This window comes from Zosterops lateralis, assembly GCF_965231275.1.
Source record: "Zosterops lateralis genome assembly, chromosome: 3".
Taxonomy (NCBI): domain Eukaryota; kingdom Metazoa; phylum Chordata; class Aves; order Passeriformes; family Zosteropidae; genus Zosterops; species Zosterops lateralis.
In genome coordinates this window covers 81154561-81172259 of record NC_139764.1, presented here as the reverse complement: position 1 = coordinate 81172259, position 17699 = coordinate 81154561, and the positions used below count along the sequence as shown (strand labels likewise).

At 38.2% G+C, this 17699-nt stretch overlaps 1 protein-coding gene across 3 annotated transcripts in view; it reads right to left on the bottom strand.

Annotated features, from left to right (window-relative positions):
- Positions 1 to 17699, bottom strand: part of PHIP (PHIP subunit of CUL4-Ring ligase complex) — a 108959-nt gene that overhangs the window by 79829 nt on the left and 11431 nt on the right. For all 3 annotated transcript variants that reach the window (XM_083858468.1, XM_083858467.1, XM_083858466.1), the window contains exons 7-9: positions 7501 to 7661; positions 1452 to 1673; positions 754 to 854 (exon numbers count right to left, since the gene is read on the bottom strand). In XM_083858468.1, coding sequence (XP_083714594.1) covers positions 754 to 854; positions 1452 to 1673; positions 7501 to 7661 — 484 coding nt within the window. The remainder of the gene's footprint in view (positions 1 to 753; positions 855 to 1451; positions 1674 to 7500; positions 7662 to 17699) is intronic.

The following is a 17699-nucleotide window of genomic DNA, read 5'->3' as shown; positions in this document are numbered from 1 at the left end:
AATTACCTAAACTACAAGGAAATTGAACTTACCTGCAAGGAGCATCTATCCATAAGAACACACCCCATCATCAAAGCTGTATCACTAATGATTACTAAAACAACCATTCCCAATTTTAGTAATAAAGGAAAATACAGAGCAAAGAGCATTTGAAAGCTGCTGAGCAAGTTGATTTAAAAAAATTATATATGAAAGTCCTGACAACATTTTTAGTATCTTTGAAGGCAGATATTTCAAGTACAACTCCAGCCATCAATGTACAATTGTCCAAGAAATCTGCCTTCTGCCATGTTACAGCCAAGAGCACCCATTAAAAGACACTATGGATAAGGAAAGAACAAACGTCAAAAATATCCTATCCTAATTTATACTAGGACATTACTGTCTCCTTTAAAAGTGGATTTTGCAATTTAAATTGCAACAATTTTCTCAACATAATTTTCATTTCATTTGATATTGCAATGACATCAGAAGAATGGAGTGCAAACTTTGACATTATATTAAACAAAAAAACCAACAGTAGACTCATTTTCTAAATTAACCTATATACATTATCATTCCACAAAATGTTGTATTATCAGCTTGGTTTTTAGAAGGTAAGCAAGCTATAGCTACATCAGAAAGAGATCATACCGAACAATCACATACTGAAATGGTCAATGACAGGCTTGGTTTACTCAAATTTTTCTCCATATTTGTACATAACTCTTAATTATATAAGCAGAAGTAGCAATAAATAAAATAGCAACTAACTTTATTTTAAGGGTGCCAGCATCCCACAGCCAAAAGCATATAGTTCCATCTGCCCCGGTTGAAGATAAGTATCTCTTTGAGCCACTGCATAGTGGAGAGAACTGGGAAAAGGGGGAAGAAAAAAAAGGAAAGCTCCTGTTAATCTGTTCCAGATATGCTAAGAAGTTCTACAATTCATTCCACACCCCCCACCCCAAAAAAAAAAAAAAAAAAAAAAAAAAAAAAAAAAAAAAAAAAAAAAAAAAAAAATCAAGTATCAAATTATACTTAAAGGGAAACTGGAATGAACACCAAAAGAACAAAATGCTGCTCAGTCACTCCCTCCAGAACAGCCCTTCTGGGTTACTTGCCGAAGCACTCCAGGTTCCTCCTCCCTCCCCAGCACCCAAGTTGCACAATAGCATGTAACTAAACAAAAACAAACTGAAGTACTCCCACTCCCAGCATCTGCAGTTTTTAGTCAATGCACCTGTGCTCAGAATCACAGCCTTCAAAACAGAATTGTCCACACGTCAAGCAATTTTTTTGAACACAGATTAAGTCTGGGATTCTTCAAAGGTCAGGTATTTTGACAATAACTGTGTTTTTTCACAATGCATACCACAAAAATTCCTTTGCACTTTAAGCTTAGTTGCCAGGCGTGTACTTTTATTACACTGAACGTTCTCATGACTCATTTTTGCAAAGCAAAAACCTACCTGCAATGACGTTATAGATGCACTGTGGCCCTGCAGGACTGCTAAAGGTGCACAAGTTCGAAGGCACCAAACACGGATCATTTTATCACAGCTCCCAGCAGCTATCATGGTGTTCTCATAGTTTACTGCCATATCAGATATCTCAGCTGCATGCCCTCTCAGGGTAGCCAACAACCTTCCATCATCAGTTGCCCAGATTTTTACAAGGCAATCATCTGATCCCTAGAAGTAAGGTAGAAATAATTTCAACCATGCCATTGGTTGTTTTGATGCTAGAGTAAGCACAGTGAAGTGAAAAAGAGAACTAGTGACACACAGATACTCCCACTCATGCTTTTAAGTTTTCCACACTGCATTCAAAATACAAGTTTATATTGATTCTCAACAGTGTATACAAATCATGAAGCATTTACAATACAGATCACAAATCGTACAGAGGATTGGTTTACGCTTCAATAAGACACTTTTTCCAAAAATCCAGCACAAACGAAAGAAGCTGTTGCAATACATAAAAATAAAGATTAAATAAAGATTTACATTAAATGCGAAAGTGGATTATAAATTGGTACCGTCTGTCATTTATACACACATATGTTCCTTATCCTCCTAGTTTCATCATCATCATACTTACCACAAGTTAGGTAAAGAGCATGTATGAACAGCTATTCCTTGATTAGGTCAAACTACTACAAACCTGCTTAAATATTCACATTAACAAACACCAAAATGACCACTCTTTCTTAACCTCAAGAGGTTTCATCTACATATTTTAACTTAATTCAAGTTTTGCTGGTCTTCCCACACAATTCTAACAGCTACTTGCCCATATACAACAAATTCCCAGCTCTAACAAAAAATTCAGAGCTCATTCCTTCATTTTTTATGGCATTTCTATGCCTTCCTGAAAGTCTGAGCATCTGCCCCACATCATGGCTCAATACCATGACATTTGAACACTGCACACACACTGACAGACAAGGTTTACTGTAAACATTTAATGCAATTACTTAAGTTCAGAAGCAATACAAAGTTGGGTTTTAACACCCAAAGCATTGACCTGCTACTGGACACACACAGGTGCTACAACAAGTTACAGTGTGACACTGTCCTTATAAAATTTCACCAGTTTTTCCTATTCTATCCGCTTACAGTGCCTCTGCACATCTGCCTCTGTAATCTAGCATTTACACTTTAAAGACAGCAGAAGGCATGGCAATACTATCATCAACCTTTTATAAAATAGAACCAGGTCTCCTAGGCAAAGGAAATAGTTACAGAAGCTTGTTCATAATTGTATTTTTTGCCTCTTGGGTGAGAAGAGCAATGATACAGCCTATACTATTTCTACCTATGCATAAAACTTCCATGCTGAGATTCTGTGGAGCACATTTGCCTCATCTAACTACTAGACTGCCACAGTGGCAGACCAGGGAACACAACCAGAGCAATGAGCAGAGGACAGAATCAGAGAATTGTTGAGATGAGAAGATACTTTGGTCTAGTGCAAACTCCCAGCTCAAGTAAAGTCAGCTAGAATATGATGCTGTATCCACCATTCAGGTTTTATTATCTTCTGAGCATTTACTGAAGACACCCTCTTGGTTCCATCACCCAGGATCTTAAATGAAGCGTGAGACACTACCAGTCTCAGTACCAAATCCTGTGGTATATCTCTAATGACTGTTCTCCAGCTGGACCTTGTGCAGCTAATCATAACCCTTCAAACCTGAAAATGCCCGAAACTGACGGTCTCACAGTCCCCACATCTAACCTGCACATCATCAATTTCTCAGTAAGTATGCTGTAATTATCTGAAAGACAGTATCTGCTCGTGTGGTTTCTGTTATCATGATATGAGACTCCAGAGTATGAAAAAGCTTGTATATTCTTCTCAAAATGCAGTCACCACCAAAAAACCCAAGAAGCTGAGACAGAAGGGTATGTGCACTTGCTGGTGTGTAAAACTGCAAATAAAAGCCTCCCTGCTGAAGAGAGACCTGAAAGTAGGAGGAGTGAATGGCAGATTCAAAACTACCAAACACTAGAAAAGGTAGAAATCAGTCACAGACAAAGATGTAAAATGGTCAGCAAGGAAAAAAAATTTAAAAATAGTTGTGGCACCTAATATCATCTGGAGGGTCCCCAGAGGTCTTTTTCATAATAGCAAACCAAAGAAAGAAGATCAGCATAAAACAGGCCTGCTCCCTTCCACCTGGCTATAGTCACTATAGAGGCACATGCTGTACATTTCCACTGCAGAGAAAAAATACTGTCACCCAAATTTCAACAATGAAAATGGGAGAGGAAGGCAGGGGGAAAGGAAAACAAAAGAGAAAAAAAACTAAGGTAAAATTGTAAACTCTGTAGCATCTGGCAAGACATCAATATTAGAGTTCAAATAAATTCATTGTTTCTATCTGATCTGAATGGGACAATCCACAACTCTTAAAATAGTGTTGCAATTCTGCAAGCAAGGGTATTTGGCTTATACCACAGCTCATGTTTCCAAGGTTATATCCACAACTGCCACAAATTATATACTTGTTAAAAAGTATCTGTCAAAAGTGAATCCTAGAACAACTTCAGCAGGAAGAGAGAATTGATGACTGCATAACCAAGGTATGGAGCAATATTGGTTCATTTTCCTATCATTACACACACTTGTGGGATGAAGTGAAACTGCCAAACAACACACAAATTAATCTTGGGTTGGAAATCTTACACAGACTATTACACAATCCTGTTTATTATTCCCTAGAAAGAATAATCTCAGCAGGGACAGGAGACAGAAAGGTGGGGAGAAAAGGAGGTTTTTGCAGTCAGAAATTTAAGTAGTGCAGGAACTAGAGAAGACAGTATTTGTTTCTACTACCCTGCATGGGTTCTGCAAGTTACACTTTTCAGTAATCCCAGAACACACTCTCTAGAGGATGCTGGGGGACAACTGCCTCACCACAGCCTTCCCCACGGATTGCAGGGGAATCTCTAATCCAGCACCTGAAACACCTCCTCCTCTTCCTTCTTCACTCATGATAGGGTCTGCAGGGCTGTTTCTCTCACTTATTTTCACTCCTCTCTCCCAGTTGCAGCTGCCCTGCAATTTTTCTCCTCCTTCAATAGGTTATGCTGGTGGCACTACCACCATCACTGATGCGCTGAGCCTTGCCCAGCAGTGGGTCTGTCTTGGAGCTGGCTGGCATTGGCTCTGTTGGACATGGAGGAAGCTTCTGGCAACTCCTCACAGAAGCCTCTCCAATACCACAACCTTGCTACATAAACACAAAAAAGACCAACTAAGCTAGAGGAAAAATGTATACTGTCCTATTTCCATTGTCTTTAGGCAAAATAGAAGTAATGTCTTTCCAGCAAGGACAACATCGCCCAGACGAGTATGACTCAAAAATGTGCTGAGAACATCTTTTCCATCTAATTTGAAACAGAACATGAACAAAGCTTGGATTTATAGGCTTTCAATCCTTCAGATGTCAGGCTGAACAGGAAACAATTATGATGCAGCTTCTAGAACCTTATCTAACTAACATCACACTGAAGGTTGTGGAGTAAAAATGTAAGGCAAGAACAATTCCCTACATATGTATGGAAATTTACATATCACACCAGAGACTTTGGAAGTTGTGGTAAACTAGATTGAAAAGAACTGACACCATTTCATTATACAGATGCAATTACAACACAACAGTTCATGACTGTTTATTCACTGTATGACTATATGAGGCCAGCTACAGCAACTTTATTGAAATGTGGAATACAACCATTTGCCAACAACTACTTGAACATCTACACAAAGAACATTGAATTTACCTAAAAGTGAAGAGATAAGAAGTTCAGTCCCTGGCCCTCCAAGATAAAAATTCAGCAACCACAATTAATGTCTATGGCCACTTTATTTAACACCTGAAGTAATCATCATCTAAACTGGGAACTTTCTTTCAAGCAATTAGACCAGGACACCAGTCAGCAAAGGAATGCCAGCAAAATTCTGAGGCTGCAGAAACATATTGCTCCTCTCCTCTCTCGGGTTTAATCTGGTTGTTTCTCACCCGAGATTCCAAAGCTGGCTGGTGGTTTGTGTGGGCACAAAGGGAGTGATTTTCCCTCTTGACCTCTGAAGGATTTAGGGTCTGCTGTCTGACTCTGTGTCTCTGTGCTGATCTCGGTGCTCAGTGTTCGGCGTGAGAATGACGTGGAGTCTCAAGGTCTTGGTTTTCTGGTTTCTCGCATTGTTTATTATTTCTTATCTTACAATTCTCTGTGTCCGGCCATGGTATTCTCAGCACCCTGAACACGAGGTGACTCCCCTCCTGTGATGGGAGGTCGCTACCTCTTATACAGATAACTATGTACCCACTGTTTACAACTCCATGCCAATGTCTATCACCTATACTAACAGGGTCATGTCTACTTTGATCCAATCCACTGTAACTACTTTGTGCCCATGTCACTGCAGAAGATGGATGCCAAGGGAGAAGAAGAAGAACCCAGGGCACCACCCTAAAATCACCATCTTGTCCCTTTGCATCTATATTCTAAAAACCCAAAACTACAAAATCTTCTGCACAGTGATAACTACACTACTCTCAGTAACACATTTGTGACTTGCAATTCTTCTCTCTCTTAGATGTTTTTCTCATGGACCAAAATCAAAGACTGTGTCCTCCTGGGCTCTGTGCCAGGCAAACCCCCCCCTGCACAAACCCCAGACCCTCTTTTTCGGGTCCCAGGCCTCTCTACCGAGGTCTGTGACTTTCCAGGGCGCCCAGAGGGATGCCCTGGACTCCAACACTCCTCTACCCACTTTACCTCAGGTTGTTCTACTTCTCACTTTGAAAAGAGCTGCTGCTACAGTCAAGAGAATTCTCTCATAAAATCTTTAATGCATTCTGCCATGTCACATACAAAATAAACCCACATCACAGAGCCCATTTCCTGATAAGTAAATCACATATAAACCACAGGACATAAGATTTTAATGCCTGTGATTTAGCTTGCTGATGAAAACAAAATAAATATTAAAATGAGTCTCTTCTATGCCTGAAATAACAAGTGAACAAATAAATAGGCCTATTCAAAACACTGCAAGGTGTCCCATTCCTTCAACCACATATCTCCCCATGTGATAAAGCAATATGTATGTGGGCAAAAGGGCGAATCACATTTACAACTGCCTTGAAGGAATTTTAGAAGTTTAAACTGCAAGGCAAAATAGGAAACCTCAACTGTACTTCTATCAGCACTGTTCAAGCTATCTGACATGAAGTTAAAAGGACATGATCAAGCTCCTGAATCCACACAGGTATCAATTACATCCAGTGTTTGTACAGAAAGGCAATAAATGCAGCCAAAGCATCCTGCACTGGCATGAATTGTGTTTATGAAATCTTTGTCTCAAGTGAAATTGACTACTTACCAAGAAATCTAAATATTGCACTGACATCTATGTAGTTTTATAAATCCCATCCCTTGAGAAATCTGCAATTTCAGTATTGATTTCAGACATCTGTCTAGTGTTCATGACTTAACAACAACGAAAAAAGGCAAACTGTTAAAAATACTTAAAACACCAGTATTTAAAAAAAGTTCCTAGGATCTCATAGAGAATTTGTTGTGAATGAACATTTGTTACAACACACCATGTGATTGTTCTCTCTCTGACTTCCTAATCAAATTCTGTGGTGGCAGTTCCTTGTTTTGCTTATGTTTTTTGCTAGAGAAAACAAAGCCAGAGGAAAAACCTACACAGGGTAAATCCTTTCCACTGAAAAAGAACAGTTTTCTCAATTAACTACCCAGATCAGCAACCACCATTACATCCAGTGTTCAGATACATATGCCAAAACTATTTTAATATGTAAACCAGCATGGCTATTAAAAAGCAAATATGAGAAGAATAGTAGTAAAGAACTTACTCTGCTTTTCATTCATACCCAGTGTATCTATCCTCTATTCATGTTTTTGGAAACAATTAGGTGATATATTATGTGTACTTAAAAATTTTAAAAATTCACAAAAATAAAGATTTTGTACTCACAGTAAATATTCGCCTGCCAGTCCGATCAAAAGTTACACAGTATACTGAAGATAAGTGTCCTAAAATTCGCTTGTGCATCTTCATATGTTGATAGACTGCAGTTGGAACAAGGCGTTCAAGTCTGTATTTTCCATTTAGTTTTCTTGAAAACAGGGTATCCACTACCAAATGGGTAAAGAAAAAAAAATATTTATATTGCATTCAGAAACTAAAATACTTGACAAGGATGGAAAATTGATCTCAACACTGGATCACTTGTGCATATAAACAACTTACTATAGTAATTATCTCATTTTGCTCTTGTGTTAGAGAAAAACACATGCAAAAGTAGCCTATGACAGAGACATGAAAAAAGTATTGAGCTGCAAGGCATAGTACAAAGATGCGATACAACTTCCAACTTCAAGTGCCCAAATCCAGGAGTATTGAGACAGTTTCCATGGAGGAGTAATCTAACTCAAATATAAAAAGTGTAAAAGCCTCCATATAGCTATTAGCTCAAGGTCAGCACACATTCAAATCTTCTCCAAGGCAACCTGCTTCTTGAGGTTTGCTCATTTATCAACCACTCGTAAGACTGTTCACTTTTTAAGAATCCTGCTGCCCACTACAGCTAAACAAACACACGCAAAACCAACAAACAAAAATTTACAAATGAATTTACCAAAACTCACAGAAATTTCTGATTTTGACTAACAAAATGTTGTTTCAAAAAGAACTTGGTGATATTTTTCAAGTTTAAAAGCCAACAACTTCCAGGAGCAATAATTCACTTTAACAAAATGGAAATCTTCCATCAAGAATGTCAGTGAAGAAAATAAAGCTCACTGTAATTAATTTTAAACAGCTACTCATGCAATAACAAAGCAACAAAGTATAATACTTCTCTGCATGGATCCATAAACATTAGTCACACTCCATATCCTCATCAGACCAAAGAATGGCAATGGTGATAGATTTTATAATCTACAGAACTGTGACAAGGCAGGTAATGTAACGATCACATACAGGATTATGTTGGAAGATATAAAGCAAATTTGGAAGGGACTGCAGTCCGTCATCCAATCTAATCTTCCTGCTGAAGAGGTGTCATCCTAGAGCATGTGGCACAGGACTGTATCTGGACAGTTCTTGAATGTCTCCAGTGAGAGAGACTCCACAATCTCTCTGGGCAACCCGTTCCAGTACATAGTCACCCATACAGGGAAAAAGTTCTTCCTCATAGTCAGATGGAACTTTGAGTATCAGTTTCTCCCCGTTCCTTCTTGTCCTTTTGCTTGGCACTACTGAGAAGAGTCTGGCTTCCTTCTCTTGGCACCCTCCCTTCTGATACCAGCAGACATTGATATGGTCACCTCTCAGTTGATATGGTCACCTCTCAGTTGTTGTTTCTCAAGAATGAGCAGCCTCAGCTCTCTCAGCCTGTCCTATTTATCTCAGAGACACTCCAGTCCCTTAATCATCCTCATAGCCCTCCACTGGATTCACCCACTCCAAGACCTCCATGTCTCTCTTGTGCTGAGGAGCCCAGAACTGGACACTCCAGACTGACCTCATCAGGGTTGAGTAGGTCACTTCCCTTGATCTCCTGGAAATGCCTTTCCCAAGGCATCCCTGGATACCACTGGCTTTCTTGGCCACAAGGGCACTGCTGGCTCATGTACAGCTCACTCCCTAGTATCAACTGCAACAGGGCTAGAAACCCCTCACACCGCTCAGGTTTGGCCCAGACGAACATCACAGTGGTTCACAAGCCAGTACAGGTCAAACTACATCAGATATGCCAATATTTATAGTGAGATTGTAGCAACTCTGTAAAAAGCTTCTTGTGTTATAGCCAAGTGCCAAGTCCATTAACCTCAGGCCTTAATTCAAGGAAGTCTTCCTAGTTCAAGAAGCTCTGTGAAGAAGTGGAATTATTAGCTGTAGAGCAAAGCACTTTCAGTCAAGGAGCGATTGCTGTCTTGAGGCTCTACTGTATCTTCACCCTTCCCTCATATCAGAAAAAGATGCAGTTGCATTTGTTTACAAAGTTTTCCCTTGCCAGCAGTCTACTGCAGAACAGCAGGAAACCAAGATCAGTTCAGGCACAAGATAAATCTAGTTTTGGTATCTGACAAATCATCCTACATTTAAAAATAAAACCTCAACATAAAAGCACACACAGACACACAAAAAAAAGAAACCAAACAAGTATGCACTAAAGGTCTTTGTCCCAACAAAGTGAGTTTACACAATCATCTCAACCTACACAGAAATTACCTTTTGTTTACTTTTAATGTAAGATGGATATGGTTGATGGATAACTCAGTGCCTTCAAATGAAACAATAGCTCACAAAAAGTGAAAAAAGTTTAACTCAAAGTATAATTTGCAGAGATGCATCAATGAAACAGAACAGCAGGGAGACTCTTTAGGATAAAACAACAAATTACTTTACATAAGTACATAATTTTTAATATATGCCTGAATTTATAAAAAACTTCTGAAGCACTTGAGATCAACTTGGAGTTTGAGGGGGTCTGTGGGAGTGGGTTGTTTGTGCAAGTGGGGTTTTTGGTAACACTGGAGAAGCTAAGTTTAGCAGAACATATTCCTAAGAATGGTCTCGCTGATGGCAATCACCAGTGGGCAACTTGCTACTAGTCCACATATCCCTGGGAAACTCAACAGGTGAAACACCCCTTGTTCAGTGACAATCAACCTACCAGAGGAAATAAAAGGTAATACTGTGACACTACAAACAAGAACACTGGAATCCATCTTACTCTTTATCCTTGATCAAAACTTAAAACGTGCAAAAATACCAAAACTGGTTAAAAATAAAACTAAGTGAATTAAAAAGCAATTTGACATGAAAAAATCCTCCACACTATTATGAACATACATTCTCTGGGAAGAATTTTTTTTTACCAAGTTCATGCAATTAGCAGAGGGAAGGGGAAGAATCAATTTCCACAGATTTGAACACTATCCATAAGCACATAACGTTTAAGATTTCCCAAACTGGGGGGTATCTTTTGGTTATTTAAAATGGAATTCTCATATCTGCCATTGTTTTTAAATATCCCTTTCATTTTAACTACCTTTAAATTTACTCTTATCAACTTTGCCAAGTGCCAAGAATCTATCCTGATTTCTCTGACCAATTCCCACTATTCATTCCAAACATCTGCAAACTTTGCTAGCACATTAACTTTTTTTTTCTCCAGAGTACAGGTAAAAATCAAAAATAACTGTGTCAAAAAATCCAACATTTAAGCAATAAAACTGATTTTTCTTGTCCAAGTCAAGATGAGAAAGGTTACCCACTGTTCGTAATAATGTCTTTGTACAAAATATATGTCCTTGGTTTTATAACAATTTTTACATCAACCCTTGTCAAGTCTCTAACCTATTTAGCTTGATTTTAACTACATTTGGAAAACAATGTATTTAGAACTCCCTACAACAGCAAGTCTAATCTCTCTCCTTTTAGCCATATTAGCACTTTCCTGTCTTTGCTTGGCCTCACACAAAGGAGTGAGCATGAACAAAGCTGTTAATCACAGAAAGAATGACAAGGTATAAGTAGTTCAACTGTTGCAGTGGGAGCCACAAACTATGTAAGGGAGTGAAGGAAGATGATACTTCATCCCAGGATGCATTAGAGAATGCTGCTTGGGCCTTATAGTGAGTCAACCAACATAAAGGAAAGGGTCGTAAAGAAGAAAATAACAGAATAGAGACTGCATGCTCCTTGCTGGAAGGGCACTGTGAAATGGATAAAGCATTGAAAAAACTATCCAATGCCTGGCTAACCAAGGAAATTAATACAGCCTTGTTGCACAACACAGTATGATAAACCACCACTTACTCCCAAATGATACTCTGGTATCAAAATCAGAATTCTTCATCCTTAACAATCAGTAAAAGCCAGTGTCTGAGAAAGCTGTAAATTTGCTGATATTTTGAAACTTTTTCACAAATTTTATCATTTTAAGTTGCTAACAATTGTTTACTAACTGGTTCCAAACAAAAAATTAAGTGGCTTCTAGTTTTTAGTAACTGGGTTCATGTTCATATAATACAACCAGCCTCCAAGAGTGAAACTGTCTACTACCACCCAAACACTGAATGGCTGTGGGGGGAAGGAACCTATTCCAAGGTCATCTATTCCAAGCCCCTGCTCAAGCAGGGTCAGCTACAGCAGGTTGCTCACTGCTGAGTCCAGTCCAGTTTTGAATGTCTCCAAGGATGGAAACTTCACAATCTCTCTGAGCAACCTGTGCCAGAGCTCTTATTACCCCCAAAGCTGTTTTCTTATGTTTAAATTGAAGTTCCTCTACTTCATGTTTGGTTCATGTTCATGTCAGGATGCACCAATGATAAGAGTCTGGCTCCATCTTCATCACATGCTCCAATTCAAGTATTTACAACCATCGATACCACCACAACCATCCTGCCCATGCCATGCTTTCTCTTCTCAAGGCTTAATAAGTCCAGGTCTCTTGGCTCGTCCTTGTATAACAGATACCTCAATTTCTTCATCACCTTTCTGGTCTTTTGAGAGACCAGTTAACAGCTAAAGACTGTCCATGTATGTCTTTTCCTGAGGAGCTGGATCCAGCACTCCAGGTGTGATCTTATTTACACCGAGTAGAGAGGAAAGAACACTCTCAACCTGATGCACTGCCTCCAGAGACCCAGGATGCCACTTGTATTTTGTGTGCAAGGGTACATTCTGTCTGACACATTCAGCGCCAGGACAGGCAGGTGGTTTTCTCCAAAGCTGCATTCCAGCAGGTCAGCCCCCAGTATCCACTGGGACATGAGGTTATTCTTCCCCAGGGGCAGGACCTTTGTTCTTCTCTTTGTGAAACTTTATTAGATTCCTGTTGACCCATTTCTCCACCATGTCAAGGGCCTCCTCAATCATTCACTACTCCTGGATTTCAGTTGTTTGCCCAACTTTTTGTTTCATCATACAAGTTATTAATGAAGATGTTGAATACTGGCTCTTGCACCAACTTCTGGAGTATACTGTTAGTGATTGGCTCTTGGGCCAGTCACTGCAATTCCCTCTGCTGATCATGGTCCTTTGACCCCAGCAGTTCTGTCATATCTTTTCAGTTTATCATGGAGAATGTTATGGGAGTCTGTTCAGAAAGCCTTGCTAAACTCAGGATAAATAACATTCACTATTGCCCCCTAATCTCCAAGCCCCTCATCTCCTTTAAAAGGATACTGGGCTAGTCAGGCATGATTTCTCTTTCACAGATCAATACCAACAACTCTTAACCATGTACTTGTCTTTTCCTACATTGACGTCCAGAAATATTTGCTTCATAACTTGCCCAGGGACTGAGATGAGGTTTAGTTCTATCAAGTCTCCTTCTCAATCTACTTCAGGTCCCCTGCCCCATTCAGCAGCAGGACTACTGTTCCTCCCACTGCTGACAGACCTGTAAAAACTCTTCATGTGTTGCTTCACATCCCTCACCAGATTTATTGCCAGAAGAACTGCAACTTCCATTACTGCAGAATCACAGAATGGTTAAAGTTGGAAAGGACCTCTAAAAATCATCTAACCCTCCTTTAAAAGAAGGGCCAAATATTGCTCAGGATCTTTAACTCTAATCTCTAGAGTTTAAAAAAGGAAGTGAGGTAGAGAAAAAACATGCCATTCTTTACCTAAAGGCTCTAAATGTAAGAGTTTAGATTCCTTTTTTTTTGTAAGAGCCACTCAACTTTTTTTTTTTTTTTTTTTAATATTGCTTCTGCTGTCACAATTCACTGCTACAACAACCTTAATCTCAAAACCACATATCTCAAAGAGTCAGAAACACCTTATTTGTTTGGTTTCCTGTGGAACAATGTAAACATCAAATAAAGCCAATGGCCATGAAGTGGTAGGAGTTTCCAGTGGAGCTTACAAGAGAGTATAGATTTTCTCCCACTCAAAAGACATGCAACAGGCACCAAATTTATGCTTTCAAAGTTTCAAAATTTCTCTAACTTATTCCCCACCCAAAATAGAACAAGTAGCTCAAAGAAAAACAGAAATCTATCAAAAGGAAGAAAAATTTGAGTGTCTGAGAGATATGACAGTATTAGCCCTCTTTTTTTCTCACTTGGCTTTCTTTCTGTTTTCTAATTTTACCAAAGCAATCAATTCTATTTCCTTATTTACATGGTCTTACCCTTGAATACAGAGTATGCCTTAAAGATGGGAGCTAGTAATCTGCCTTATCCACTAGCCAGCGATAAATCAAATTTAATTTTGTACCATGTATAAGTTACATTCTTAAAATGCATACACGATTTTCCATTTTCTTCCTTTCTGGAGTTCTGTTTAACTAATGTAAGTTCTGTTCTGAAACCCCGAATCCAACTTGGTTCCCCTTCTAGTCACACAAAAATAGAACCAGATTCAGAAGAATCTTGAAAGGACACCCAGAGGATATAATTCACTTACAACTCTTACCCTTATTGAATCAAGTTTCATTAACTTAAGAGGCTAGACAGGCCTCTAATGAATACCACAGAATTCAGACCTCTTAAAAATAATAGTAGAGACTGCTAGACAATTCCTTTCATTCTCCAAGCTAGTAAGACTGAATGTATCATTCAGTTTGGGGCTTTTTTTTTTCCCTTCTTCAAAGATTTCCAAGACCAAAAAATAAAAAACAAGCTTGAACTGACTTCTAACTTCCTACCATTTCTCTGCTCAGCTTCTGAACTCTATACAGTATTCTAAATCTCTTGATTTAGAGATGACTGTCAAACAAGTAAAATGATTAAGCTTGTTATGTTATCAAGCCAGAACATGTCTCTGGTCATATAATGAAGGTAGAAGAATATCAACTCCTAACTGGAGCATTTCTGAAAACACAAAAATTCTATATTCACCTCAAACTTCACACACAAGATTCATCTGCTTGATGAAAGCAACTGCCAACTCTTCCTAATTCAGAGTGGTAAAACATGAGATATTTCAAGAGGCAGAAAACAAAAACAAATGAAAGCTACACATCCTCAAACATTTCCAAACTTCCCTGACTTCAGTAATACCCCACTTGCTTTCATTATATATATATAATTCCATTGGTATTTTACTCCAAGTTCCATTACTTCTACAGCTCATTAATTCTTGCACACTAACAAGTAATTTACTTTAGTATAATTCACTCTAGACTTGACCAAACATGTACAACAAGATGTTACTTTTACACAAATCTTTTAATATAAATTCAGTCCTTTCCTTTATTTTCTTCCTATAGTTAATGGAATAACAGAGCTGCACAAATTATCTGTAAGCTTGTTTTTAGGCCTAAAGTATTTACTCTATTTCTAAAAACAGATATTTACACTGCTTGCAGTGTAATTACACTGCGTTCTCTTTGCAGCCAGAACACCAGTACCACTTAAACATACTGAAAAAAAGTGTAAAAAGCTTCAGAACTTTTCTTGAGGTTGGTTATTCTGCAAAACCATGAAATACTGGTTTTGAAAGGTAGATATTTTTGCTGGTCAGGAAAAAAAAAATCTCTTTTGTCTGGGGCAAATAAACAGTCTCATTCAAGTCCTCACACCCAAGAGGGCAGCTTTCCCAAGAGTTCTGAGCTCAAAGCTCTCCAAGGTCTATGCTTAGGTGCATTCATTTTTCAGCAGCTCCCAAAAATTATTGAAAAAGAGCTCTGTTTCTCTTTTTGCATCCATGAAAACGAGACTTTTAACAAAACAAATTAGCATATGATCTAGCTGCTTTTGTTCTTAATTAAGCACTTCAGTAGCTTTTTTAATAAGATACACTGCACAAGTGGACAAAGACCACTCCATATTCAATTTTTACTTCTCTTCATCATGTTTTACAGATACTCTGTAGTTTTCAGGGGAAATACGTATTTGTACAGATCTATTTTAGTTGGTATAAACCAGCTACCCACTAGGCAGTTGGCACAACATACACATAAGTAATTCTAGGTAATACTCCATCAGCATCACACCTGCGTTGATTCATCAATGGAAAATAGGAAATAGGAAATAAATTAACAACTTCTTACATTCACTGAAATGTAAGTCAAGTTTTTCTGTACAACACAGAAGAATTTCAGTCTTTGTTTCTGTTCCTCGAACATTAGTAGGTTATCTACCTGAAATACATACAGCCTGAAGAATAATAGCGCTTGGGGTTTTTTTACATAAAATGTAGTCTCTTCCCAGGAGAAACTGGAAGTTATTCAAGGAAACGGGAAAAAAAAATTCTAATTCAATTTATAAAAGAAGTGCTATTCAAGTTCCTTATTTCATTGAGAGATCAGAGTAGATAGAATAAGATAAATCAAAAGTAACTGCTTTAGCATACAACTCTGAACCGAATATCCCAAAAATCCAAATACACTTCGCACTTGAAAACATTCAGTTACCGGTACTTATACGAATGTTTGGAAAAGGAAATTGCTGGTCATGAAAAAAGTGGTATTTGAAATAACTGTAATTTTGCAAACATTCAGTGCTCTGCAAAAGGTTCAATAAAAATAACGTTTATTTAGAAAGCCTGACTTGTTCTTCTGTAAAAAGAGTCTGAAAGTTTTCTTTCTTAACATTTCATTTCGCTACCACCGCAGCTCTACAGCTTTCTTTGAACTTCAGCTACCATGGATCTCATACACTGATCTTTTTCCCTTTAAAAAGCATACATCAGCTAGCTATCATATACTGTAAGCTACAATACAACATAAAACAGGCCCCAACCATTCTAATTCCTCCAACATGTTTTAAAATTTGTTCACAAGAAAAGCTAAGCAACCACTAAAGAAATCTTAGCTATTAAAAAGCTCAATCCTACAGTCACCTTGCAAAAATAGCCCAAGATTTTCCAAGATTATTACAATCAAGGCATTGCACAACCACTCAAGAAGGGAATTTTCTAACCAGCAACAAGCATTTTCTCTTATGTACCTAAAGCATAACACAGAAAACATCCTTTAAGTCAATACGCAACTTGGGGCTCTAAACAAAACCACATTGAATGATGCAGGTGCTGCATTAGGGTTTAAATGAATCACTTCTGATCAATACATGCACCAGCAGAGCAGTTCTGAAGTTCAGTGCTGAACAGCAAGCAAAACCATGCCCTCATCCTACAGTTCAAGCATCTACAGAAATATCATGGAAAGCATCTAACATGCTTTAAAATGGAAATGCTGATAGGATGTTAAATACTCTGCCATCTACCAAGTCAAAATTGGCTGTGCTCAACCTGAGAGTTTAGCTATAGCATGGTTCTGCTTCAGCTGTTGGGAGAGAACTATAATTCTCTGGATTAAGTGTAATGGTGTGTATTTTGAGATTTGATTTTGAGTTCCTTCAAGTTAAGAAAAATACAAATAGCCCAAATTAACCTCTCTCGATTTTATATATGTTATGTGTATTCATTTAAATTCATTAAAAACTTAAGAGGCTACCAAAAGCCTCCAAAGGGGTTTAGAAATTGTAGAATTGCCATGGCAAGTTATCACATTAAAAAGTCTCTGTTCCAATAACATCTGCCTACATATTCATACCGTGATACTATACATAGTGTATGTATATATATATTTTCACATACGTTGTTATATATTAGTTTCCCAATTTATCTGCAGTCTTTTCCTTTTTTTTTTTTTTTTTTTTTTCGCCAAGACAGAAACCTGTCTTTGCAGCAGCAGCTGCACCTGATCCAGAGCCAAGCAACTGGGTACCCTCTGCCCACTCTCATCCAACACTGCACATGTATCTGCAAATACTGTTTTGGTAAAAAAAACCACTCTTTTTCTGATATAATACATATGGACAATTTGGTCTTAATCAGTCCCCCTTCAGCAGACATCAACAGAGAAAGATGAAAAGATCCCAGTGATTCTGCTTATTTTTTCTATACATATCAGATTTTCTCTGTAAAATCAGATAGAAAAAACCCAGTTACTGAAATCTTCTAGAATATCACATCCTGACCCTTCTAGCAGCTAAACAAATGTTTGTCTTTGTTCTTAAAACATGAAAGCTAACAAACATTTCAGTGACCACATGAGAACTTAAAAACTGGAATACCTCTGACCTCCAGCTTTCAGTTTTTCAACAGTACAGAGAGCACATGCACCCTTCATGATACAGCACAGCAGAGCAAGCTAAAGGACAGCTACAAAATTAGTGAATGGACCAGAGAGCAAAAAAGAATAA